Source organism: Myripristis murdjan, chromosome 8, assembly GCF_902150065.1.
Source record: "Myripristis murdjan chromosome 8, fMyrMur1.1, whole genome shotgun sequence".
NCBI lineage: Eukaryota > Metazoa > Chordata > Actinopteri > Holocentriformes > Holocentridae > Myripristis > Myripristis murdjan.
Genome location: NC_043987.1, coordinates 10,397,285 through 10,422,757, shown reverse-complemented (window position 1 = coordinate 10,422,757; position 25,473 = coordinate 10,397,285). Strand labels below are relative to the sequence as shown.

The 25,473-nt window shown below is 41.1% G+C and overlaps 1 protein-coding gene across 3 annotated transcripts; it reads left to right on the top strand.

The window, feature by feature from the left end:
- Positions 1 to 331: 331 nt before the first annotated feature.
- cramp1 (cramped chromatin regulator homolog 1) lies at positions 332 to 24,106 on the top strand. Of its 3 annotated transcripts, XM_030058205.1 has the most exons (21): positions 332 to 601; positions 984 to 1,357; positions 3,911 to 4,107; positions 4,316 to 4,469; positions 5,521 to 5,604; positions 5,806 to 5,854; positions 6,771 to 6,856; positions 7,252 to 7,287; positions 7,591 to 7,714; positions 8,415 to 8,496; positions 9,002 to 9,955; positions 12,330 to 12,507; positions 12,982 to 13,154; positions 13,575 to 13,649; positions 14,005 to 14,086; positions 14,647 to 14,757; positions 15,548 to 15,705; positions 17,114 to 17,300; positions 18,117 to 18,284; positions 20,907 to 21,052; positions 21,512 to 24,106. In XM_030058205.1, the coding sequence occupies exons 1-21, from the start codon at positions 552 to 554 to the stop codon at positions 21,623 to 21,625; spliced, it is 3,582 nt and encodes a 1,193-aa protein (XP_029914065.1). In that variant the 5' UTR covers positions 332 to 551; the 3' UTR covers positions 21,626 to 24,106. The 3 variants fall into 3 exon arrangements, with proteins under 3 accessions (XP_029914065.1, XP_029914067.1, XP_029914066.1); XM_030058207.1 differs by lacking the exon at positions 7,252 to 7,287 and having other exon boundaries at positions 13,581 to 13,649; XM_030058206.1 differs by lacking the exon at positions 7,252 to 7,287 and having other exon boundaries at positions 333 to 601.
- The last annotated feature ends 1,367 nt before the right edge of the window (positions 24,107 to 25,473 follow it).

Below are 25,473 nucleotides of genomic sequence, written 5' to 3'. Positions count from 1 at the left end.
ATCATATTATATCTTGATGTGCAAGGAGCACAAGGATACAAAGCCACTTTCCTCCATTAGTATTGCGTTTGACCGATTTGTTTTTCCTGTGAGGATTTGAGCTGATGGTAATCTTATAAAATGAGACTATTGTTTAGCAGCCTTGTAGTCTCAGCATTCATATCAAAAAAACTTGTTTTGGAGACTATTTTGTACAAGCGACCGTGACGTAGTGACAAGCAAAGTCCACTTGCTCCCAGGTTAATGGATGGATTAAAACTTTATCTACGCTATCGGTTCAAATTAGGCCATCGGCTGTGTTCTAGTAATTATTCTGCATTAGATAGTGGAGATATCTCATATTCATCATCGCCAGTAGTTTTGTGGGGTCTTGTTTCAAAGAAGCATTGAATTCACAGAGTAATGTTGTTGCTGATAGAAAACAGTTCAACTGCGCAGAGTTCAGCTCAGTCGAGGTAGGAGCAAGGAGAGAGGGCAGAAAGCGGCGAGATCGGTCGTGCTTTTATTATGTTCAATTTGATCAATTATTGCCAATCCAACCGGTCGGACCCATGGTGAAGAGAAAGAAGACGTCGTCTGCTACCGATGAGCATGAAAATGGGTAAAATTGCGTGCAAAAGAAACACTTTATTTAGAGGTCGAATGCACTGAAGGTTTTCGTTGTCGTTTCTGCAGGGCGCTTAAACTGAAAGGCGCTCGCATTTGAATTTAGTTGAAATTCAACCCCAAATATTTGTCAATTGAGCCGAAAGACAACCGGTTAAACACTGCGGTCAGTTGCTAAACTGTTTTCGCCATTGAATGTAAATAGTAATAAAACGTTAGATACATATATTTGGTGGTGTTTTGTTGGGACTGGAGAGGGGATTTGAAACAAACAGCGGCGGCCATGTTGAGAGAGAGAGAACGTCGTCTTTAGAAGTTAATTTCGCACACCGCTTTCCTCCTAGTGTGACATATTTTCTTTAAATGTGTTTTGTCAGAATGACACTGGGCTCCAGGGAGGGGATCGGTGTCGATGGGGGGAAGAATTCGTCCAGAAAGCCTGAAGGTTGTGACGAGGAGGAGAGCGGAGAGCAGGGCAGCGAGGAGCGCAGTACAAAGGGAGACGGAGTGGAAATTCTTAATCCATCAACCACGGGTCTCAGCCCCAGTCCGGCAGCGGTCCTTCCCACCTCCCTGCCGAACCAGGCCGGACCCGGATCGACCCAGCAGCCCCAGACCCCCGCAGAAGCCGCCCCTCCGTGCCATGACCAGCATCATTTTCTCCGATCAAGCGTTCGACCTCCGAGCAAACGGATCCGGAAGGATTCAATAGGCTCGACCATCAATGGACATGGCGGGGCAAAATCGAAAGGTAGGTGACCAGCTCTGATAGGTGTTCGGGGTCCTACTTTTAATTTCACCTGTGCTCCCGTGCCAGTATTCATTTATTTATTTATTTATATTAGTTAGTCTAGCGGTGACGGGTAAATTGCTACTCATCTGCGTAGTGTTTCTGCGCTGTGTTGTATTGTATATTCCCTGTGGGGTGACCGACTGTTGTGAGGAACTGTATCCCTCAGAGTAGATTTCTGTCTGCTTCAGTCCAAGTTGCAACACCATCCCAACAGTTCCTTGAAAAGGAGGAGAGTCATAGGACAGGACTCAAATTTCTATTAGGATGTCAGCTGACTATTATAAATTATCATTTCTTGGAAATTTGCCTCTATGGCATTGAAAACACAGGGACTGCTGTGACTGTCATTAGGCTGCGTGTTAGGGAAATGTAAGAAGAACAGTGGAACAAGTGGCTTCAGGATTAAACATTTTAACTCAGTCAATCAGCACAGGGCAGTAAATACAAGAGACAGTATTTTAGAAAGGTGCTTGCACTTAAAAAACAAAAGGAAAAGGAAAAGGATGACCTTATTGACACCAGCCAAGAATATCACTGGTACACTGATCCAATGCAACCAATTGGTGTATCAGCATTTTTAAATAGCTTATTTTATTTTTTATTTTTAATTACAATTTCTTTTCGCATAGCCATATCAACTATATCAACATGGGCAGTTAATTCAAATATCACTTAGAGCAAACAGCACTGTTGTCTTGCTCATTGTGCAGTTTGCCACATAAAGTAGGCAGTTGATGCAGAGGTGCATTTTACTTATTTTAGACATGCGGTCTGCAGTTTGCACAAAATGGCTTTTTTTTAAAAACATGTATGCTGCACTGTGGAGACAAATTGGAAACCCTTGCCATGCCACCCATTTATGTTGCCAAATGAATTGGTTAAGTGTAACCAACTGGACCTCCATAAATGTACAAACCAGTTTGCTTAGTGCTGACAAAATTATGTTGCAACCACATGGCACCTTGATCATTCTTTACAAGGTACCATGTAGCAGATAAACATTTATTAAACACATTCACATTTATTAAAAAAAAAAAAAATCTTTCCTTGAGGAGTTGAAAGTAAATTGGCTAAGGCTTTGTTGATGTGGTGAGTTGCGATGTGAACAAATAACCTTTATCTTGCTGGGGTTATTGTGGCTGTGACGACATAAGCGTCTAACCAGAGAACTTCAAGAAGACATGACATTAAACTTGCCTGTCTTCACTGACTTTCCAGTCAAAGGGAGAAAAGTGGCTCATTGATAAGCTTGTCAACTTTTGATTGTCCGGCTGATGAGATTACTGTTGATTGTGGGATTATTGGAGCAGATCTCATGCAAATGGACCTTTTTTAAGCATGTCTGCACCCTGATTAATTGATGAATTGAGCACTGATCACAAGTAAGCTTCCCTTGCATTAACTGAAACCTGTCTTAAACTGATGTAACCCTTTTGAAGTGAGGTGTCTTCTCCTCAGTTTCCATACCATAGCCAAAATAAGGTGTGGCACGTAGCAGTGATGTATCATTGAAACTTGAACAACATCCCTAAAACTGTCTATGGCTTTTCCTCATTGTAATCCTGCTAATAAAATCCCTCCACCCAGGCAACAACTATATCCACCTTTTTTCAAGTGACATGCTTTTTCTCACAGATCCTGTGATTTATTATTACAGACTTGTTTTTGTGTGTGTTTTCTAGTGTATTTACGCTGTTCTACAAAGCACTTCATATCAAACTTGTTGGCTAAAATGGCTTGGTAGCTAAATCTGACTTGTTTGAGGTAGACATATTGAGATTGATAGATTTGTCTGCTATAGTGGGCAACTAGAAGGAATTTTATTTTGTTGTAAGAGAAAACGGGACTGTGATTATTTCACCAAATAGATGTAGGTCGACCAGGCATCGACAAGTTGACCAAGGGAGTTCAGCCCCACTTATTTTGATATGATGCTATATTGGTGCACACGTAGTTTGAAGGGAAACACATTTAGGCCAGAGCCTGTGAGCCACATGCTTATTTGACAGATTTACATTAGTAACACCCATTTTGGCTGAAATGTATAGTTTTCCTAATAAAGGCCAGTGTTGCAACAGCATCTGCCCTGTTGTTTGTGTTGCCTCCTGGCATTGTGCTCTGTGCTGGAGTAAACTTGGCCATTTGAGCCCACAGCAAGTTGGTTTTGGACCTGCACACTGTAGGACTGACCAGAGGGACTGATTCCTTTTCCTGCCTCCTTGCCAGAGCTGAACCGCAGAAGGGGAAGCTCTGCAGGTTGTGCGCTGTAATAGTGGTGGGTGGCTTTGTGGGTGTGTATTTTAACATCTCTCAGAACAGCTTCAATTGTACTTAATTTAGCCACACTCCATGTCGCACAAAACAAGCAAGGCAGTTCCCCAGAAACCATTGGCTCAGTCCCTGTTTTTTTTTTTTTTTTTTTTTTTTTTTTTTTAATATTTTAAACTGTGATTTTAAAGTTTTGTTTTGCCTCTCTGATGGATTTGTGCGTTTTGTTCGTTTGTGCCACAGGGGCAGAGAATGGCTCTTCCTCCCAAGCGGCAGCGGGCCAGTCGGGCGCTGTGACCAGCTCCACTGTGTCGAAGGCGTCCCGGGGCCATGGCCCTGCTGACAAGGAGGAGCAAGCTGGTAATCAGAAGAGGGCACGTCGTCAGTGGGAGTCTTGGAGCGCTGAGGACAAAAACAGCTTCTTTGAGGGACTCTATGAGGTACCTAATAGGTTGTCATGAGTTCGTAATGAGCAAGTACTGCTCTTTCCCTATGGCTTTAATGTATTTTGACACTAGCCTAAGTGGCACAGATCCTTCTTTTTAATCTAATGACATTAATGTTTATCATGAGACAAATTAATACAATGTAAAGATGTTCCTCTTAAGATCTATTTCATTATCTCACCTGTACATCTCCTGTTCCCAGCATGGGAAGGACTTTGAGGCCATTCAAAACAACATTGCGATGAAGTACAAGAAGAGGGGCAAGCCAGCCAACATGGTGAAGAACAAGGAGCAAGTCCGCCATTTCTACTACCGCACCTGGCACAAGATCTCCAAATACATCGACTTTGCCAACGGTGAGCCTGGCCTTTATGTTTGTCAATATAGCACAGGTGCACTGAAGCGAAAATCTCACAAACCATAGTTTTGATTTAAAAAAAAAAAAAAAAAAACATGAAATCATGAAAGCACTTTGAGAGGTACAGTGGAAAGTTAAAAACAATAGACCCTTCACACACGCAGCTCGACCCAAAAATATTTCAGACATTTTTTGTACTAAGGTGTGAACAGGAGTCAAGAGCAGAATGTTGACGCTACTGTTACCAAAAGCTGCAAGATCCGAGGTTCAAACACACAATATGTTGTGACAGTTTTATGTCATGGTTTCACGTAGTGAATGAACCAGTGATGATCACATACATAGTTCATTCTGTGACTATCTCATGGCAAGAGGATTTTTGTTGTGAGAAACATCAGAAAACAACATCATTTTGTTATTTATTACCAGTATTAGGAGAAACTTGTGGCTCAGCCACAGGAACTACACATTTACCCATATTTCCAAAACAATAACAAAGTGAGGTCTACTTTCTTATACCTTAAATGCAGTGTATGGCCTTGCTTGCCTCACCTGTGCAGGACCATTATCTTTTCAAAATGGAAATTCTGTAGATAGTGGCTAATAGCATGGACAGGGACACCACCAGTGCTGCTAGAAAAGTCAACAGAGCACTTTAACAGGTTCTTTGTGTGAAAGGGGCAGTAGTTTGAATTATTCACATGGAATTGTGCATTGGGTGGGTATTTGTATTGAAGGTGCTTCTTGAAACAATCAAATTCATGGGGAAAAATAAATAAGCTGAATTAAGAGGATGTACAATTTGAATATAAAGTCCTCATAAGTGATAAATGTACTTTTCCAACCACTTCTGCAGGGATGATCATGCAGCAGCTTGTACCGTAGCATGACTCCGTCCCAAAACATCTGTTAAAGAATCTCACTAGATAAGCGTGAGCCCCTTGCCCTTTTTGTGGCTGCCGTGTTTATCTATGCATTGCATACACACGCTCCCTGTGTTGCTACTGGTTACAGCAGCGTTGTAAACTTGTTCCACCGTTCTCACCCAGTGTACTCCCGAGCAATGAAGAAATCCTCCCAAGAACTGTACGGACTCATCTGCTACGCCGAGCTCCGCAAAAAAGTTGGAGGACGTAAGTGGAATCTGTGCACGCTCTTGAATGCATCTTTTTTGTAAATTGTTTACGAGTGTTGTGGTGCTGTTTGCTTGGGACACGAGGGAAGTGATTAAAACTCAGAGTCGTGGGGGACAGTTACTCCTGGTGTATAGGTGGAGCTCCTGAGGGACGATGTTTTAAGTGGCTCTCTAGTGTATGTTTTCTCTCTCCTGACAGTAATGGACGATAAGAATGTGGCAAAGCTCAATGAACTCATCCAGCAAGGGTAAGTCAGATATACAGCTTAGAGTTAATTTGGCTCCATTATACCTTTTGTGTTTATTTTGATGTTTAACACGGTGAGCGAGTTTACACACAGATTTTTCTTAGGATAGTAAAGTATGCAGCTTTTGAGCTGGTATACATACACTCCATATCATGTTTACAATGCCTCTGATAAGCTTACATCCCCAACAAGAGAAGCTAGAATATAATGGCTATGATATGCCAATATAAACCAGGGTAATAGGGCAGTAATGCACTTCATCCCATTAAATGTCAGTCTATGCAAATTTAATTTCCATGCTCATATGCCATATATTCTGTGTATTTCATTTTAGTGCTTGTGCTACACACAGATAAATCTTATTCTGATTATTAGGATATTATTATTATGAGGATATTAATCTCTAATTTTAAATCAGTTTCACCTCAAGTAGCTTCAAATTTAGAAGAAAAAAAAACATTTTTTTCATATTGTGTCACATATATATTCTGTATCTACTAGTTGCAACACTTCATTGGAGCTACATCACACTTATAATGAGGGAAATATTCAAACCCAAGATGCAATTGTTTTATGGCTGCAACATTACATCAGATAGAAAACATCTACATGTGTTGTGCATAATTTTATATACGTTTCCCTGTAATTCAGCAGGACATATATTGGTATCTTTGGAAAGCTTAGAGTTTATAGTGAAGTTCTGTTCTGTGGGGTTCATCAAAGCTCAGCTGCACAGCAGTGACAGACCCACCAATGGGACTGCAAGGTTACAGAGTTTATTTACTAGAATATGTTGTAAACCTGTGGAATGACAATGACACTCCTTTGTAAACTGTTGAAAGATGTGACATGGTCCTGAGACGCAATCCTCAAAACATTAAATGTTTTTCCGATGCTCTCCTGTCTGTTTGAGCAGGGCCACCACCGTGCGCTCCAAAGGCAGGAACCTGCGAATCAAAGCACCCATGTGCCGTGCGCTAAAGAAACTCTGTGACCCCGATGGTGAGCACACACACACACATACATGCATGCACACACAAAGAAAACAAACATTGGTGTTGAACATACATACCATCTCGTGGCGAGAAGCAGGGTTTGTGTGGGCGGGGTTTTGGTGGCAACAATGGCAGCATGTGAGCAGGAAGGGTTGCGTTTCCATGGTAACTGTGGGGGAACAAGAGTGAGGAGGAGGAGGCAAGTGGAGATGACTGCTCTGACCGGCTGTCATCTATTCCCTCTGCTCAATAACATGCGTTAAAGTTGGCGGAAACATGGGACAGCAGCTTTCGTATTGTCCTCTCGCTCACGTAGTCGGTCTTTTTTTTTTTTTTTTACTATCACACAAGAAGAAAATGCTGATGTTGTGCTTTTTTTGGTTTATTCCCTTTCAATCACAGTACCGCAGAGTTTGGTTGGACTGTTGCTGCATGCAGGTAGTGAATCCGTCATGCATGGAATGTAGCTAGATGGTATTTTTTACTCTAACCCGCACTTGTCAAGTTCACCTTCCACGTAGTCTTCTTGTAGCGCTCTAGATTTCAGTAATGTGACTCTCGTAGCATTTCTCTCTGCTCACTTCTTGATTCTCCTCACTACGTAGTGTCAGAAACCCTTCTTACAGGTGGCCGCTTTGAGCACTACTAATCTCGGCCTGAGGTTGAACCCCGACAAATTCCCTCTCATCGGAGAGAGAGAGAGCTGTGTCATTGTCTCACTCTGTCCGCCTCTCCCTGCAGGAATGAGCGATGAGGAGGACCAGAAGCCAGTGCGTCTCCCTCTGAAGGTGGCAGTGGAGCTCCAGCCGCGGAGTAACCACTCCTGGGCCCGTGTTCAGAGTCTGGCCCACAACCCCCGCCTGAGGTCAGGAGTGGTGCTTTTCAGATATCTAAAATTAGGTTTTGGAGGCCTTAAATAAATGATAGATTTTGTTGAATGGCTGGCTCGTTCAAATTTGTCCTTTCCAAATGGTTACATGCTGTATATTTGCATCATTAAATCCTAATATCACTCATCAATTAGACACCAAAAGGCTAATTACACAGCTGACGCTGTCATTAAACTATATGCTGTCTCACAATTTTAATTTGATAGACTTGCTATATTTTGGCTGTTGGGCTCATTTAGCAAATAAAAACAGACCTGGCTGTAAAATAAGTTTTGACATGTATCCAGGAATTCATCACAGAGTATCAAATTTATTTTGTAAACTAACAAATACTTTTCTTAACTGTTAAATGAAACCTAAGCATTTCTTGTTCATTTCTAACTGGTAAATATCATCATATTCTTTACTCTGTGTATGTCTCGAAACCTAATCTCAGTAAGGTAAATGGAATTATTGACTATTATTCTACTCTATCAGTAAAAATACAGTTGTTAAGCACCTGAGATGCTCTTGGCTATGAGTTGTTCATTTAGTGTAAATCCGAGAAGTGTATGTGAGGAACATGATAGGCCTAAGTTACTCAACTCAACACCGCCTTACCACAGCAGCCTCTTGTGTATCAACAGCTATCACCTGTTGCTTAACTAAATATTTTGGTTTTCTCTCCCAACACAGGATGGTGGTGGAGCTCCACAGGAAAGTCTCCAGTCTCATAGAGTATCTAAAACAGAAGTGGGCCTTCCACGATGAGCGGATTGTATCCTTTAACACATCATGTGGTCAGCAAGGCTTTACATGTTACACAAACTGATGTTACAGGAGGTTTTTCAAGAAGACATAATAGTCTTTTTTCCCCCGAAGGTTTCTTCAAGAAAAATAGTTAGTGGGAATGCTAAGTGTCTTGTTTTAAATCACAACCAAGAGGTTTTGAGGACTATAGTACAGCTGAGAAATTGGTATGGTGTGAAATTTCATATTTGATTAGCTTGTTGAGGCATGTAAAGCCACATGCTGCATAGGAATGAATGGATTAAATACAATACTCTTTAAACAACACACATTAAACACTCAACCAACTCAACTTGAGTTCATAAACTCAAGTTTATGAACATGAACATGAAGTTTTATATGGGATGAGAAATATTAATTTTGATGTTAGTAGAACCACTTGGGAATTCAGCAGAGGTTCTTTACTGAACGTTTGGTGTTGAGGATGCTGGTGTCATCATGTCAAGCATGATCCTTGACATTGCGGTGTCTAGATGAAGAGTCTTCTGGAGAGAGAGGCTCTGGAGGGCAGCCAGTCAGGCACAGCCTCTCCCAACAAAGCCCAGCAGGAGGAGCTCTTCCTTTACCCTGCCGAGAGCAGCACCTTGACCACGCTGCCTGGTGTGGCACGTGTGGTCCACTCCAAGGCCTCCTGCACTGTGCACTGGCAAGAGAGTGGCAAGAGCCGGCCTGGGGCCAAGGAGCTGCCCGCTGCCCAGATTCTGGGAATCCACTCAGCTCCACCTCCGCGGGGTGGTGCCAAATCTGGACGTGGCAGCACTGCTGCTGCCAGTGCCTCAGTGACTATGTCGGGTGACACTCGTCGACCCGAGCCCTCTTTATCTGACCCTCCGTTGGACAGTTCTACAAAAGCAGAGGAGAAGAAACTCTCGTCTTCGTCTGCGCCCTCTTCCTCTCAACAGAATGTGACTCCCAGTGAGGAGGTGGGTGGCACTGGGCCGCTGGAAGAGGGCAAGACATGTTCTGGCATGGAGGCCACCGGAGTGGGGACCAAAAGCAAGGAGAGGCCAAGTAGTGGTGCAGAAAGTTCATCAGAGCAGTGCAGAGAGGAGCCGAACTCCAGCACCTCCTCCCCAGAAGCCAACCGGACTCCTCCAGGCAAGCTGGCAGTGACTGGCTCAGAGGAGGCAGCACAACAGGGCAGCACCACCCTGGCAGCCAGAGAGCGGACTGTTGAACAGATAAGGGAGGAGGGCTGGAACGCCCGTGGCACAGAAAATGTCACCTTGGCTGAGCTCTACCTGATGTTGGGGAAACCCAGCAAGCTGCAGCTGGAGTATGAGTGGCAGCCCGCCGTACCGGTGAACTCCTCCCACGATAATGGACAAGGCCTGACACACCTCCAGCCTCGACCGCCGTCCAGCACACACCGTGTCCTGCGCTGCCTGCTCAGGCTGGTGGCCACCGAGGTCAACCCGAAACCTCTGGTAGGGACAAACACACTTGTGGTCATAACAGACCAGTTTAGGTTACAGTCTCAGAAAGTAGTTTAGGTGGGGTTGCAAAGATCTGTTGTCAGCATTGTTCCTTTCTATAAACTTGTTGATTTGGTATATTCATAATCAAAGCCTTGTTTTGTTTACAGCATAGCTGTGGTAAGCCCAAACCCCAAGTGTACCTATAAGAATCCCAGTCACTGAGATGCAGAGCTTCCAAGTATGAGAATGCAGTAGAATAATGTGTCTATGGTGTAACAATATTGTTTTGTTTATCGTGCAAAATTGGAATGACTCACCGCAGAAGCCGACTCTACACAGAACAATTGAAATTTTAAAAATCTGATTATGCAGTTAAATTCACCTGACAGAGGACTGGTAAGTGTGATAGCAGGTTTTCCATTACCATAAACGGCGTCTTATTTGTGCCAGGGAACTCTGAAACATTTAATTGTTAAGATAATTGAAAAATGTTACAGAAATGATTTAAAAAAAAAAAAAAAAAAAAAAGCAACTAATACTAGCAGTGGGCCAAAAACTTCACAGTGATATCAAGTTGATTACAAAAATGCAAAAGAAAAAAACAAGCAAAACAAGGAGGTATATTGGAGGACAAAAAGTAACACTCCAGTTAGCTAAAACTGATAAAAAGTTAGATAAAAAAAGATAAGTAAATCAAAATAATTAAATGTCAGGTAAAAATGCAATTACATAAAACAATCACAAGTAGAATTTGGGAAGTTTGAGATCAAATATCTGAAATGTCTGGAAGGTATTAGTGTAGTAATTTTAAGGAGGTGCTAAATTTTGTTCAGGGGAATCAGGTGCACTAAAATCAAAACCAGTCTTCCCAAGTTCAGACCAAACGCAGGTCTAATGGAGTTCATCTGAGCAGCAGCAATGAAATGTAAGATGGTAATTTTCCGATGAGGGCTTTGTAGATAAAGAGATACCAGTGCATGTCATGTCTCTCACAGAAGGAAGACCACCCAGCCTTATCATACAAAATACAACGATGTGCACCATAAACATCACAAGCTGTAAATCTCAAAGCAGAAGGATACAGTGTCCCGAGGTTTAAGAGTGGAAGAAAATGTGTGTCTGTAAATCACATCAGCCGAGTCCAAAACTGACATCAACACTGTCTCAACGATCCTTTCTCTACAAAACATGGGAAAAGCTGGCTCTGTTTCTGTACATACAGCCGTCCTTAATCAACAAGCAAAACTATATATATGAAATTTGAATGTGAGTTTTTCATAATTCCAGATGTCAAGATATTTATATCCTGTCTCAATCATAAATCCATTCACAGTAGAAATATTAAAATCACTATAATCAATAGCTCTGGCTCTAGAAAATAGCATGAACTTTTTTTTTTTTTTTTTTATCTGCATTCAAAACAGGCCTTTGAACTTTAAGTGCACCTTGCAAAATATTAAAGGAATGCTGTAAATTTTCAGCTGCTAGATGAACAGAATCAGCATCCTAATCCATCACTATGTCATCCACATATAGATGGACATGACTGTTTGCTAAAGAAGAAACAACATCATTGATATAAATAGGGAAAAGAACTGGACCTAAATTTGAACCTCCTGAGCCTCAGAGATTTAAATCAGCGCATTGTCATTGCAAATCTCTACACAATCTATATGCATGCTAATAAGGCTTGACAGCACTAATCTAAGGAAAAGAAATTGCAGTTGAGCAGTTTCATCTTGTACTCAGCAGTGTGATCAGCTTTTCCAGATATTCCAACCAGATCGCTTTCCCTGAGTGACGTAAAATCCTGCTTTATTTTACTCATGTTTATGTGTTGATTGTCAAAACTGGCTTACTAACAGTGCTTAGAAATACCTGCTCTCACAATCACACAGTCTCACCACATCAGTAATAAGCACCACACCAAATTGTGCAGCCCATCCACACTATAAAACTTAATTCATAAGTGTGGTTCAGCTCCTTTAACACAACACTTATGCCATATCACGGGATCACAGATAGTATCTGGTCTAGAATATTGATATATTGCCTTATGTTCAGGGCACAGTAACGATGAGTAAGCCCCAAGGCTCATTAATGTGAGGATGTCACTTTGAAATATTTTACACCCAAGTTTGCTCTTGCCTCCTATTCTCCTTCTTTTATCTCACCCAGTTGATATTATTCAATCAGATGGAGCCTGGCTTGAGCACCCATCTTAAAATACTACTGGATAAATAAAAGATCAGATTGGTACTCTGTCAGCGCTCAGAAATGATATCTACAATGAACTGTGATGCCGATTCAACCTCAAACTGGAGTGTTGGCATTATTCAAAAGAATCAAAACCGCGTCATTGATTTCCCTCTTCCTCCTCCAGGCTCCAGAGCTCTGCTCAACAGCCACATCGCCATTCAAGACCCCCCAGGAGGAGCAAACCCAGGCCCTCACTCCTCCAGGCAAGGCTCCCATCCCGGGGGTCCGCAGCCCCAGCTGTGGCCGGCAGCCAGCCTCCGTCCGAGGGGCCAAACTACTCCTGCCAAACGCTGCAGCCTCAGGTAACTTCACCCCTCTGTCACACACTCTTGGTTTACTACCTCATCTATTCACTGGGCATTTTCTCACTCCACATTCAGACTGTTTCTGTGGTCTTTAGTTTATTAGACGTAATACATTAGGTTTGAATTACTTTTAGTTTCAGGATATGTGTTTTTTTTTTTGTTTTTTTTTGGTGAAACATCCCATTAAATATGCTCATTTCTATTTGAACATCTAGCTGCATTATTAGTTTGCAAGGCAGGCCTTCCATATGACATAGTTGTTTTGTTAGTATGTTTATTTTGTTTCCTTTACTTTCCTTTGCTTATTGTGTTAAGCCAAGTGTAGTACAAAAGTAGTTGTTCTTATCATTAGACAATGATGAGAATTTTGATATATGAAGAATAAACGGACGCTGCTGATTAGCTTTATTAAATACTCTGAGCTCAGTATGTTCCAGATGTAAGCGACTGTCCCTGTCCTGTCTGCTCCAGGTGGACGTAACCTGCCTCGTTCCCTGCTGGGGCCGACATCGGGCAGCGACTCTGAGGGCGGCGTCTTCGCAGTTCCCACCACGCTGCCGCCTAACAGCTCACGCCACTCGAGGATGTTCTCCCCCAACAAAGAGGCTGAGCTTGCCTTAAGACAGCAGCTGGACTCTATCAGTGTACGAGACACACACACACACACACACTCAGGCAGTAAAAAAGTTAGAGGACTTTAAGCACAATTATAATAATACGAATAATGAAACAATTATTTTGGAAGTTGGTATGAAACAAAGGGAAGAATAAGAAACATTGCAGATAAGAAACTCTGTTCTGATATAGATTATAGTGCATGACTTACATCAGGCACTCAGGAATAGTTTCATACTTAACCATTTACTTTAAAGAAAAACAAAAAAACAGTGTGTACAGAGGAGAAACATGTCCTAGATCTCCCTTTTCAGGTTTTCCTTACTATTTGTCACCTGCTGTCTTTGAATTCAAAATATTCATATGATTAGTATATTTAAGAGGCAACTGTTGGTATTTATGTGGTCCAAAAAATGGTGCGATTATGAATTTTTTTCTTTACCTTGTAGATGCAGTCAGACCTTTTCCTCCCTAAACACAGGAAATCTCGGAACAGGCAACTGCGGAAGCCACTTGTGGTTCAGGTAAGAGAGGAAGAAGAGGCTGTTTTTCTTGACTCATTCCGTGATATCACAGTAAATACAGTTTCCACAGTTTTGTGGTATCACTTTTTTTCTAATAATGGCCTTGTAAATGCCTGGCCTAAGCGGGCTGTATCATAGGACGTCGGAGCAATTAGTAAAAGCTGTCACTGACGTCCTGCAGGTGCAGAAACTGGACAACAGTGTGTGAATTTTGTCAAAATGTTGTCCATTGTCAAAGCCATAAAACAAGTAACTGATCAGGGTCAGCGAGGGAATGAGCTGAATGCTTGTGCCGTAATGTTTCTTGATGGTGCATTTCTGTCATGATGTTCACTGGATCCCGTTTTGTCCTCAGCGAACTCTGCTCCCTCGCACTACTGGCGACACTCCACAGCACGTGTGCTCCTTCTCCATCCTTTCCAACTCCTCGGCCACAGGTACTACCTCAAAACCAAGCATCCAGACATACAATATTTTGTTGGCTGATGAGGTTGTTTAGCCCTGCAGCCTGTTGCTTGTACTTTTCTGTAAAGTTGTCATGACTTGCAAAGGTTCAAAGAAGCTAATGGAGATGACAGCCTGAATTTACATCTCTGACTCCATGGGAAACTTCACCCACAATGGTCACAATGTGAAGTTTAAGAAAATGTTTGTGTAGTGACATGCAGCTAATGCAGCCCTTTAAAAATAGCTAGCAGTCCATGCTGACCTGTATCACACATGATCATTTGTATGAGAGAAATATTTTTTACATCCTGTATCCTGTGGCTTTGACTCATGTATTATATTCTGCCAGTTGTTTGTTATGACAGTAGAAAGATATTAAACTCATTTCACACATTGGCAATTTCTATGTAATTGGGTAGAAATGTAAATGTGATGTTTATGGTTTCTTGATTTTTTTTTTTTTTTTTTTTTTTTTTTTAAATAAAAACATATCTTTCTTTCTTCAGAAGACTTCACTCAGTGTTTTCTCACTTCCTGTTTTTTCCCTCAGGAACTGGCTCTTTCCGGCCAATCCAGACCCGCCTGGCTCCTTCCTCCCGCCCTCTCCTCTCCAAAGCTTCCCCTGCAGCCTCAGGCTCGTCAACATCCAGCCAGCTCTCCAGTATGTATTATCATGTATTGATCTGTTTGTTTGTGCTGTAGTGCCATTGTATCCAATTCCAGACGGTGTAGGACCAACAATTTACAATCAGTAACCAACAGAATTCATCCTGGACTGATACAATTTAAGGTTCTCATAAATGAAAGATGTTCTCTTTTTCAAAAGCTGAGCATCACTTGCCTTACTTTGTAATTGGACAATAATACATTGTTTTTGCAATGTAAAAGGTAAATCCAGTTCTGCACACTTAATTTAGTTCCTGTTGGCATCAAAATGAGCCCTTCCTGCATCTTATTAATCTCATGGATAACTGTAGAATTTTAAACTAATCACCGCTGAATCTTTTCCTTAAATATTCTTTACTTTTAATTGCTGGATCCTCTGCATGAAGACACTGTTGTTCAAAATGCAAATTAAACCTTTGCAATTCTTATATGTGTCTGCTCAGAAGTAATTGTATTTATGTGTCTAAGCATCTGATACTTATGAAATTTGGTGTTTTGCCTTTTTTTTAACAAATTTTCTTCACTTGGTTTCTGTTAGAGAGCTCGCAATAATCACACAATGAGACTGAAAATAACATTAACATCCATTTTTTTGTTGTTGTCGTTTTTTTCTGCGTTCAGCTTTCTAAAAAAGGCTACCACCACTTTTATGTCTTAATTATAGTGTTATACATATCAGGCATTTTTGGGTGTGCTTGTTTGAGGATAACATGCAAAACAAAAGCACAGTAAAAATAAAGTCTCTTGTATTTCAGAGCTGTTTGTTTTGTTTTGTTTTGTTTCAGGTGCCATTGACCTCGCAGCCAAGTCTGCAGGCATCATCCCAGGCAGTCCCCGTCAGGAGCTCGAACCCCCCAGTGTTGATAACGACACGCTGCTCAGCCCTGCGCCCATTGTAGAGTCCGAACCAGACGCCCAGCTCCTCCAGAACAGTGCCCAAGAGGTCAGGCTCACACAAACACAAAATGAAAGCTTCACAATATGTCTACATTGGAGGCAGTAAAAACACTACTGAATATTCTTCACACATACATGGAAATATGTTATCAGTAATGTAAACTAAGACCTTAACACTACAAAAGCCAACTCTGTATTCATATTTTAAAATTTAATTTCTCCAAAGCTGTCATGTCGTTTTCCTGATTATTTCATAACTTCACTTATTCTGCCTGTTTTTTCTGGATTGTAAAACACCAGAGCAGTGCACTGCAGCACTTTAGTCCTCCTGTTTCACACATAAAATTTCTTACATACCCTGAGAGCAGTAATGTGATGAGGATATTGCGGACCTGCTGGTTTTCACTCTGGCCGTCTAATCAGGGGCTGATTTACACCAGTGATGCATGGTGAGTGCAATTAATTACCTGGTAGGAGAGAAAAACAAGGCTAATTTGAGGACCAGAACTCAGAACCACTGCAGTAGTGTGACGCTACATAGGAAACAGAGTGGGAAAACACTGTCGTACAGCAAGCGATTGCAAACCCAGTGAAGAGCCATTTAGCTCAGAATATCAGCTAAATTTGGAGGTGAAATCACCTCTGTCTGCAAGTGCTGATCAGGATACTGTAACTCCATGAAATTTGCAGAAAGTTCCCTAGGGGTATGACAGTAAAACTGTTGAGAACCACTATAGGATAACAGGTACAGTGTTTTTGTCTCCGAGTGCACCCTGTCCTGTAAAATGACCTTGTTTTCCTTAGTAATGCAGAATAACCTTTGGACCTTGTGACTCAAACAAGGTGTCTGCCCATACCACCAGAGAGCCATCACCATGTTCAGTAGTTTGCAACAAACACTGTGAATTGCAGATGTCCTTTGCCTTTCTCTAAATTTAACCTGTATGGTTGTAGGGGAAGGGCTGAAAGAGAACTTGTGTAGCTATTTTTTTCCCAACATTGAAATTCAACTTTATTTATTTATATAGCCCTTCTTTATGAGCATGTGTCAAAGGACATTACAGAGACGTGCATATATATCTATATATCTATATCTATAGATATATAGATAGATATGTAGATATATAGATACATAGATATAGATATAGATATGATCAACAGTCAATCACGAACAAAGTGATGTGCTGCATGCAGCAAAGCAAAACCCAAGGAAGCAAAAACAAAGCACAGGACACTAAATAGCATGTTGGACTGTGTCAGAGAGCGGACTTTGCCCAGCACCAGCATCCACATAAATACCAGCTTTGCTAAGCTGGTGATTGTGGTGATTGTAGTTGTTTTGTCCAGTTGTGAAGAAAGAGCTTGCATGCTCTGCAAACACCACACTGACTAAATGAAATTTTGAAAACAAAATGCAACCATTAGTATTAACCAGTTACGTGCTGTTCCTGCAGAATGGTGTGCCTCCTCCCAGTCCCGGAGTGAGCGGGGGCGGCGACTCTCTGCTCTCCCCTCCCAGTGTAGCCTCCCTCCTGGACATCTCTCTTCCTGGGCCGCCTGAAGAGGCTCTGGCCCCCGGAGAACACCAAACACACATCAGTGACTCAATCATCGAGCTGGCCATCAACTCTGCCCACTATGGTATGTGTGTGTTTGTATCTTATATGCCATTATTTACTAATAAACAAAAGTACTACATTTATCTATTTCTGCTACCTTTTATGTGTTAATTTAGTTATGGCTGTAGGTTAACAATGTAACAGTCAGTTTTCATGGTAATCATCTGGCCTTGTGTAAAAATTATCACAGTAAAACAAGACAGAAGATTATTTTTTATGTTTACGTGTTTTTAGGTGCACTTACCATTTACTTGCACAACATCAAATGGAATTTCCTGACACGGTTGGAGGTTTACACTGCAATTGGTGCAATTTGCTTATTTGAAACCACAACCTGTGGGCAAACCAACTTTGTGAGGAACAAGATGTAAAAAAATCACTTCCTTTGGATAAAATTAAATAAAATCTAAGTTAAAATACAGTTAATTGTACACCTTTGACAAATGAGCAGTTTCACTGGATTTCTTCCAACATCATGGGGGGAAAGGTGGCACGCAAAATAGCATGAAATGACCCGCAAAATTTGCAAGAAACTCCAAAAACCCAGAAATCTATCAAAATGACTCAAAAGTTGTTGTTTTTTTTTAAATTACGAGCAGTGTCCCTAAAAGTTACAAATAAAAAGAAACAAAGCAAATTTTGTTCAAAGAGTGGAATAAACCATTTCAAAATAAAAGCCTGGGTTTCAAAGAGTTTACCATAGTTCCTTAATTTGCAGCTTGTGTCACCCTGATGTGCATACCTTTTAAAGTAATTCTCTATAAACTCAGTCAGCTGATTTGACTGAGCAGTCAGGCCTCATATTTGTCCCCCCGGCTGTTTTCCTGTCCTGCTGCAGGCGAGGAGGCGGCCCTGTCTCCGGCCAAACTGAGCAACAATGACAGCTCCAAGCTGCTGGCCTCCTCCCCCCCAGTCAGCCCGTCCCGGGGCTGGATCCCCTCACCCAGCCACGACCCCCAGTGGTACCCCAGCGACTCCACTGACTCCACACTGGGATGCCTCCTGTGTAAGTGTTTCTGTCCCTCAACACACACACACACACACACACACACACACGCATATACACATACATAAACACAAACACACACACACACACACACACACACACACACACACACACACACACACACACACACACATATCCAAACATATGCTTTGACTCACAAAATTACTGTTTTTATATTCACCTCATTTCATATTTCACTCTGTTGCACCTACCCATTATCCTGAATGTTTTCTCAGCAGGAAATGTGATTGCACATATAAATAAATATCACTTAACAAATAATATGAAGTGATAATTATTAGTCATAACTAACAGTTCCAGCATAATTTTATATTAGTTGTGCTGTGTGCATTTACTTTGGGCTTTGGACTTATGCCTGCAGGTAGCGATATTTTCATTTAGGAATAACCCATCAAACGTAAAACCAGATATTTAAATTACTGATTAACAGGAACAAGAACTCATTTTCAGAAATGACCCTTGCTGTAGAATAATGTTCATTTCTAAGTTCTTGGAGGTGATTGGTGGCAGAAATATAAAAAGGTTATTTGGAAAGGTTGGAAGCTGCGCATTAATAAAGGCACTGGTATGAGAGGCAGCAAAGCTTCACTTGAGTCAAAACCAGAGCCTTGAAATGCAAAGCCTCAAAATGCACACTGATATTTATGTCATTAATTTAATGTGGTTCAGCTTAAGAGCTTCTTATCTTATGTTTGGAGTCAAATATGAAATTTACTGCCCGAGGAGAAACAAGGAAACTAGTACTCAAAAACTAGCTGATGACTGAATATTATCAAATAATAAATTACAGATATTAATAGAGCTTTTTCTCAGTGCCATGTTTGGTTAACTGATGGACTCCAGAGTTAATACTCTGCTATAACAATATCATTTTAAGAGTAGTATTGAATGAAATGAGGCAGAGATCACGCAACCATAATTAATAATTATATTAAAGTCCTTAATAAAAGACTGAAAATGTGTCAAACCACAGTTTTCATGATATTAAATGAAAACTGAATGGCGAATGGAGGCTCTGCTGATTGACTTTCATTCATGCTAAAACGATAAAACATTTTGCCTCATTCACCAACCGTTCTTAAGAACAACTGACACAGTTTTCAAAAAGATTCTGGCATTCACTAGAATTTGAGATTTGTTTGTAGGTAAAGAACAGAATCTAGCAACACTCCTACGCACATCTGAGTGCCGACATATTTGTGCAAAATAATTGGCGATTGTGTTTTCTTCAGTTTTATACTTGTCTTTAGGATTTTAATTAGATTAATAGTTATATAATTTGGAATATTTTAAGAATTATTTTCATTATTTTACAAACAATTATGGTCTGTTAAAATAAACACAACACTAACACATATTTGAGCTCAAACGTTTTTTCTTGTTTTGTTTTGTTTTAACTTCATCAGTTGTGCGTCCTTCTGCAGATACGGAGTTCACAGCAACAGCATCCCATGCATCTTATTTTCTGTGACTTTATATCCACTATTGACACTAAATATGACAGCTCTGGGTTCTGCACCCCGGAGGATTTCAGCTCCATTGAGCCATTGCAGCCCGTCACATCGTCCCTTGTTGCTGTGTGCCTGCTCTTGTCCTCACTTGTTCTGTAATCGCTTTCTTGCACAGTGAAAAATATACACAACAGGTCGTTTGGTGTTCACTTCCTGCAGCAGTACATCTATTTCAGAGCTACAGACATCTTCTTTTTTTTTTTAATGTCTGCAGTCCAGTGTCCCATCCCCTTTAGACTTGTGTTTTGGCATTCTTGACTTGTTTCAACTTGATCAGGGTCTGTGTGTGACTGTGTGTGTGTGCACACGGCCCTGCAGCCTCATGTCCCTTTATGGCGGCTGGCAGGGTGTTTGCTTTGCTAATTAGGGTCAACTGGCTCGTGCTTTCAATTTACGAAGGCAGAGGAATTCATCAACATCGAGGAGTGAAAAATTCCACGGTTTAAGAACTCGTCATGAATCCGATGTAGACTTTTCTTAGAATCTTTGTTAAGAAGAAATTTACAGAAAAAAACTTTAAAGATATTGGTTAATAACTCATCCATGGAAAATGTTTTATTGTAGCTATTGAGATGATTTTTAGCTGTGACTGTGATTAATCCTACTCTTGAAATACTATATTTATACCAGAGTTTTAATGCTGGAAGTCTACCAAACATGGTGTCGCAGTGAATAAGGTGTGAAAAAGGACTATTACTCTTTTTGCATAAATCAAAGTCCATAGATCAGTTAGTTGTTGTGTAATAAGATGGTTTGGTGAGATGAGACTTAAACCATTACCCCTGTTGGATAGTCAGGCTTATTTGCCAAAAAGACAATCCATTCCTTTTGAGAGTCAAACTGAACAGGATCCAATGCAAAATATGATGTTTCTGAAAGACCCATCTCTCAGTGCACTGCACATTAATAAAGGCACTGGTACCAGAAATAGCAGAGCTGGAACTGAGTCAAAACATTTGAAAGCGGTCACAAATGCAAATTGTCTAGCCCTCCACTCGCAGCTTGTCCCATGAAGATGGCTTTGTTTGTGTTCACTGTCTTTCTGTTCACAGTCTGTCTCTCTCTCTCTCTCTCCCTCTCTTCCTTACAGCCAGCCTGGTCTCTCCTGATAAGGGCAGGCGGACCACCCTCACCCCCTCCGGCCCCTCCAGTGGTACGGCCATCCTCGGTCCCAGCCTCCTGGACTGCAACTCCCACGATTCCTTTCAGTCTCGCGGCCTTCCAGATGTGGCGGAAGTAAGCGAAGCCCTTCGGAAAAAAATTGCACACAAATGTCCACAGGCACATGGCAATATTTTTGTAATGTTTCAGCCCCTCTACTGATTTGCAGTTTTGCAATTTGAAAAATGAACACTTGTCTGCCGATCTTGCAAAACGGCGACCTTTTCCCTTAAACCACCCTCACTGTCTTAACTAGGACTCACTGTCTGATTACAGAACTCAAGAAACAGATGATCAAATTTGTCTTTTCCTTCCTTTAATCTTTTTAAATGTTTTGCAGTTGCACTTTGGCACATACACAGGCTATGCACTATTTAAAAGGCTATAAACTGACATCGCCATGAATAAACAAAACACAGCAAATTTTACTGCAAATTTTCAGAGGGTCGCCGCAGAATGGGCACTGCATATTTTGCCCAAATGCTTTGTTGTGTGCGCTGCTGTGTACTGAAAGTGGTCTGATTGTGCTTGCAGATGGACACTCAGCTGGCCTGTATGATGAGTGAGAGCAGCGTGGACTACATCGCTCGCTTCAATGACCTGGCACAGGAGTTATCTGTGACTGAGCCCTCCATCCCCCCGCCCTGAGGTAGAGAGGACCTCCCCACCCCTCTCGTCCACCTCGTCCACAGTCGTCTGGACGACATCAGTCACTGAGTGGTCTCTCTTTGCTGTCCAGACTGACTGAGCTGTCCCTCCTTTCTGGGAAGGATCAAGGATGTGGAGAAAGACCAGAACCCCCCCCCCGCCCCAAAGCCATCCCCGACCTGTTTGTAAAAGTGCAATAATAACGGTGAACCTTGACCATCGTCTCGAGTCACATCGTTCAGAGCAAGTGAGAAAACGTGTTGGTTTCACTGAACTGTTCCTGTCGGTGAAATGCCCTTTAAAAAGAAACACTTTAGAAAACAAATAACGTTTACAAAACACAACCTCATGTACAGGAAAAACCTACGCCATATCTGAACAAAATATTTTCACTGTCAGTCTCTTCTCGCAGTGTCTTTTGTCTGTTTGTCTTCTCTCTTAGATCTGCTCCCTTAATGTGTAAATGCTCCAAAATGTGCAGTTTAGACCCCAGCTGGTCTTTAAGCAGCCGGTGTCGGGGCTGTGAAAGTAACGGCAGCAAAAGTCGAGGTTGAATGTCATGAGAGATTTCTCGTAGTTGTTTTTGCAGTTTAACCTGTAACTTTGGTTTCAAAAGTAGAATGCAACATAGCAGGATGAGTGGAGGGAAAATGCCTCGCTTCATTTCACGTGCACTCGCTCACCACCATTATCAGTCCCTGTACTTTTGTCTGCACTTGAGCCTCAAGGGCGCGAGGGGAGCTGACCGTGACACGGAACACATCCCAGATATGGAAAGAAGAAAGCCTGCCCTGCGTTTTGAGAAATGTTACCAGTTATAGTCGAGTGACAATAATGGCCACTTTTGGGCCGCTCCACTCTTAGTTGTCGATCCCATAGCTATGATTGTCTGCTGCAGTCATTACCTTGCATTATGAGCTGTCTTCATATTGGAGCAAAGAGCTCATAGTGTCCATCACCAGCTCCAGGAGTTGTTCTGTGAACCCCTGTTTCCTTTGAATTCTTCTGTCCAACCTTAGGGGTTTAATGTATGTTAACATGAATATAACATCCTTTAGACTTAAGGTGGCATTGTGGTTAAAGTTAATAACAAGTTGTAACATATTCTTAAGCATTTCTTGTTCCAAATACCCAGAGAGTTAACTTTGTTAGTATTACATGTTTAAGCTTATAGCTACATTTTTAATTTTAATCAAATTTTTGACGGCTCAACACTCAACGTCTTAAGGGGAGGAATGACCGCGTCGGCTAAATGACATTCCTCGTTAAAATCCAGTCGTTATTGCTAGCTGTATCTGAGTTCACTAGTAGTTCTGGTGTGATTAAAAAACAAAAAGCTGAAGAACAAATATAGAGTGCCTTACCCACAACATGGGCAAGTGGCTGTTCATTCTAAGATTAAAATTAAAAATGTCTTTGTATCTCTTTCTAAATTTCTAGTGATGTTTCACTCATTCAAGCTCCACAGTCGGAAGAGATCATCAGCGGGAAACACATGTAATCAAGTCTAACACTAAAGCCATGGTTGAACACTCCACTTGTTAAGTAATGAGAAGGATTCTTTTTTTTTTGTTGTTGTTGTTGTTGTTGTTTTTTTGTGAAGCATACTTTGACCCCTAGTAAACCTCTGATTGGTTGTACCTTGTGGGTGAATTCCCCATTGACTACTGTTGCTAACAAACAAACAGGACACTATAGCTATTGTCCATACTATTGGCTTCAAAAATGCCAACTCATCCCTTTACGCCTTTAAAGGTACTTTGTGCTGAAATGCAGCCCCTCTCACCATCTGATTGCATCCTTGTAGTGTGTTATTGTTCACAGGGAATACAGGCAAGATGTAAAGTTAACGCTCAAATGATGCAAATGTTTGAATTTCAATTAACCAGCACTGACGGTGTGTAACGTTGCAGTATTGCAGTAAAACTTCTTGTCTCAGCATCATGCTTATTTTCATCTCTGCAAGTGTGCAGTTAGCCGGGGAGCTTTTAGTGTCATTCCTTACGCCGCATTTCACATTAAAAGCATCTGTCTCCTTCCAGCACCTTTGGGACTCTCAAAGAGTTAATGTGACTACTCACCTGAATGACTGTATAATGTAAAATCTTTCGTGATGAATATTCAGTGGATATTAATTTCAGAAAGATAACATCTCAAAAGACTTCATACTAGATAACAAAAAGCAATGAAGATGGGTTTGAAATAAATATATAGCAGGTTTTGTCTTTGATTCGGGCATGCTTTGTTTTGTTTTTTTCTGTTGAAGGATTTATTTGTACAATGACAATTCCAGTATTAACTGCGCTTTTGTAACATATTGTAAATTGTTATTTGGACTATTTATTGTTAACATTTGCAGAGAGGTGTTTTCTGTTTAACTTAATATTAAGATAACATCTAAAAAGCAAAAACTGTTGTGTAAAGTTTTCAGTTTGTAAAAGGTGTTTTTATTCTGTGTATAAAGATAGTTATGAAAACAAATCCCTGGCTCCATCAGTATGTACAGTTGTATGCAGGATGGTTTTATTTTGTATAAGCGGTTGACGCTGAGCACCACTAAAAAAAGCAGAAAGAGAGCCTCTCTAACAGTGAATCTTAATTTTTATTGATTTATTTGCTATTTTGGTAGACTAAACTCTGGCTTCATTAAAAAGGACCTATTGCCACTGTTTTCTTGTGTTTTAGAGCTAGAATATAGTTCCTATCTTAAAGGAGCATTTAGCAGCTTCACTTTAATGAGCTTTATGTGTTAATGAGTTATGCTGGCTTCTGAGTTGAAGTTGATTTTTTTTTTTTCTTCTCTAGGCACTGGTCAATCTGGGATAACTAAAAATAAGTGACTGACAAGCTAGAAGCTCGTGACAAATGCTAACAATGCACAGCAGACATTTTTAGAGCAGCTGAGGGGCAAATGTATGCACTTCACCACACTGGCTAGTTAAGGTGTGCCTTTTATGAAGAGAGGCAAAAAACATTAAAGCAACCTCTGGAGAACCATAGCACACATTTATACAAAAAAGGTGGTGACTTAGATCATTGTCAGCAGTTTTTAGGTTTGTCATGAGGATGTTTACTGAGACAGTGGGGAGGTTTGATGCCTCCACTAACTTTTTTTCTCCTGAATTTCCCCTATTACTCTCTTTCCTAACTGTCTCACAAAAAAAACAAAACTGAAGGTTAGTGGCACCAGGCAGACAGATTTGCATCTTGCAACTAGTTTTATAACTTCATTTAAAATACAACTATAAACAATAGAATAAAATAAAAATGTACCTTTTAATACATGCTTCATAATCAGATTTATCAATATTGATTATTCCCTGTTAATGCAAAAGCAGTGTAATGTTAAACATCCATGGGGAATAAAACAAATAATTTAGAAGGGAAGTGAACTGAAATAGAAGGCTGATGACATTTAAAAAAAGTTTGAAAGTTGAGTAAAAACAGGAAATCTGAAAACTGAACAGCGAGTTAAGCAATCTTTTTTCCCCTGTCATTTGTTAAAAGCTCTATTTATGTTTCGAGAAAGCCACTGATCTCTTTCTGAAAAAGGCTGAATGACAGCAGGAGTCACGCTGGCCAAGCGCTTGTAGTTTCAATTTCTGCTTGCAAAGGCCAGTCATTTTCAGTGGGTGTGTGTTCTGTGTGTGTCATGCAGATGACTGAGGATCAAAATGCCAGGTGTTGTGCTATGGCTCTGAGGAGTGCATGTTTCACAGCAGCCCTGTTGTAGCACAGTCAGTGTCTACATTTCATCCCTGGGGTCCAAGCTAGGTTTCTACACAGGTCCTCTGCCAAAACAGCCCAAGGGACTATTACATCATATGCTGCTGAGTATTGCGTAATGC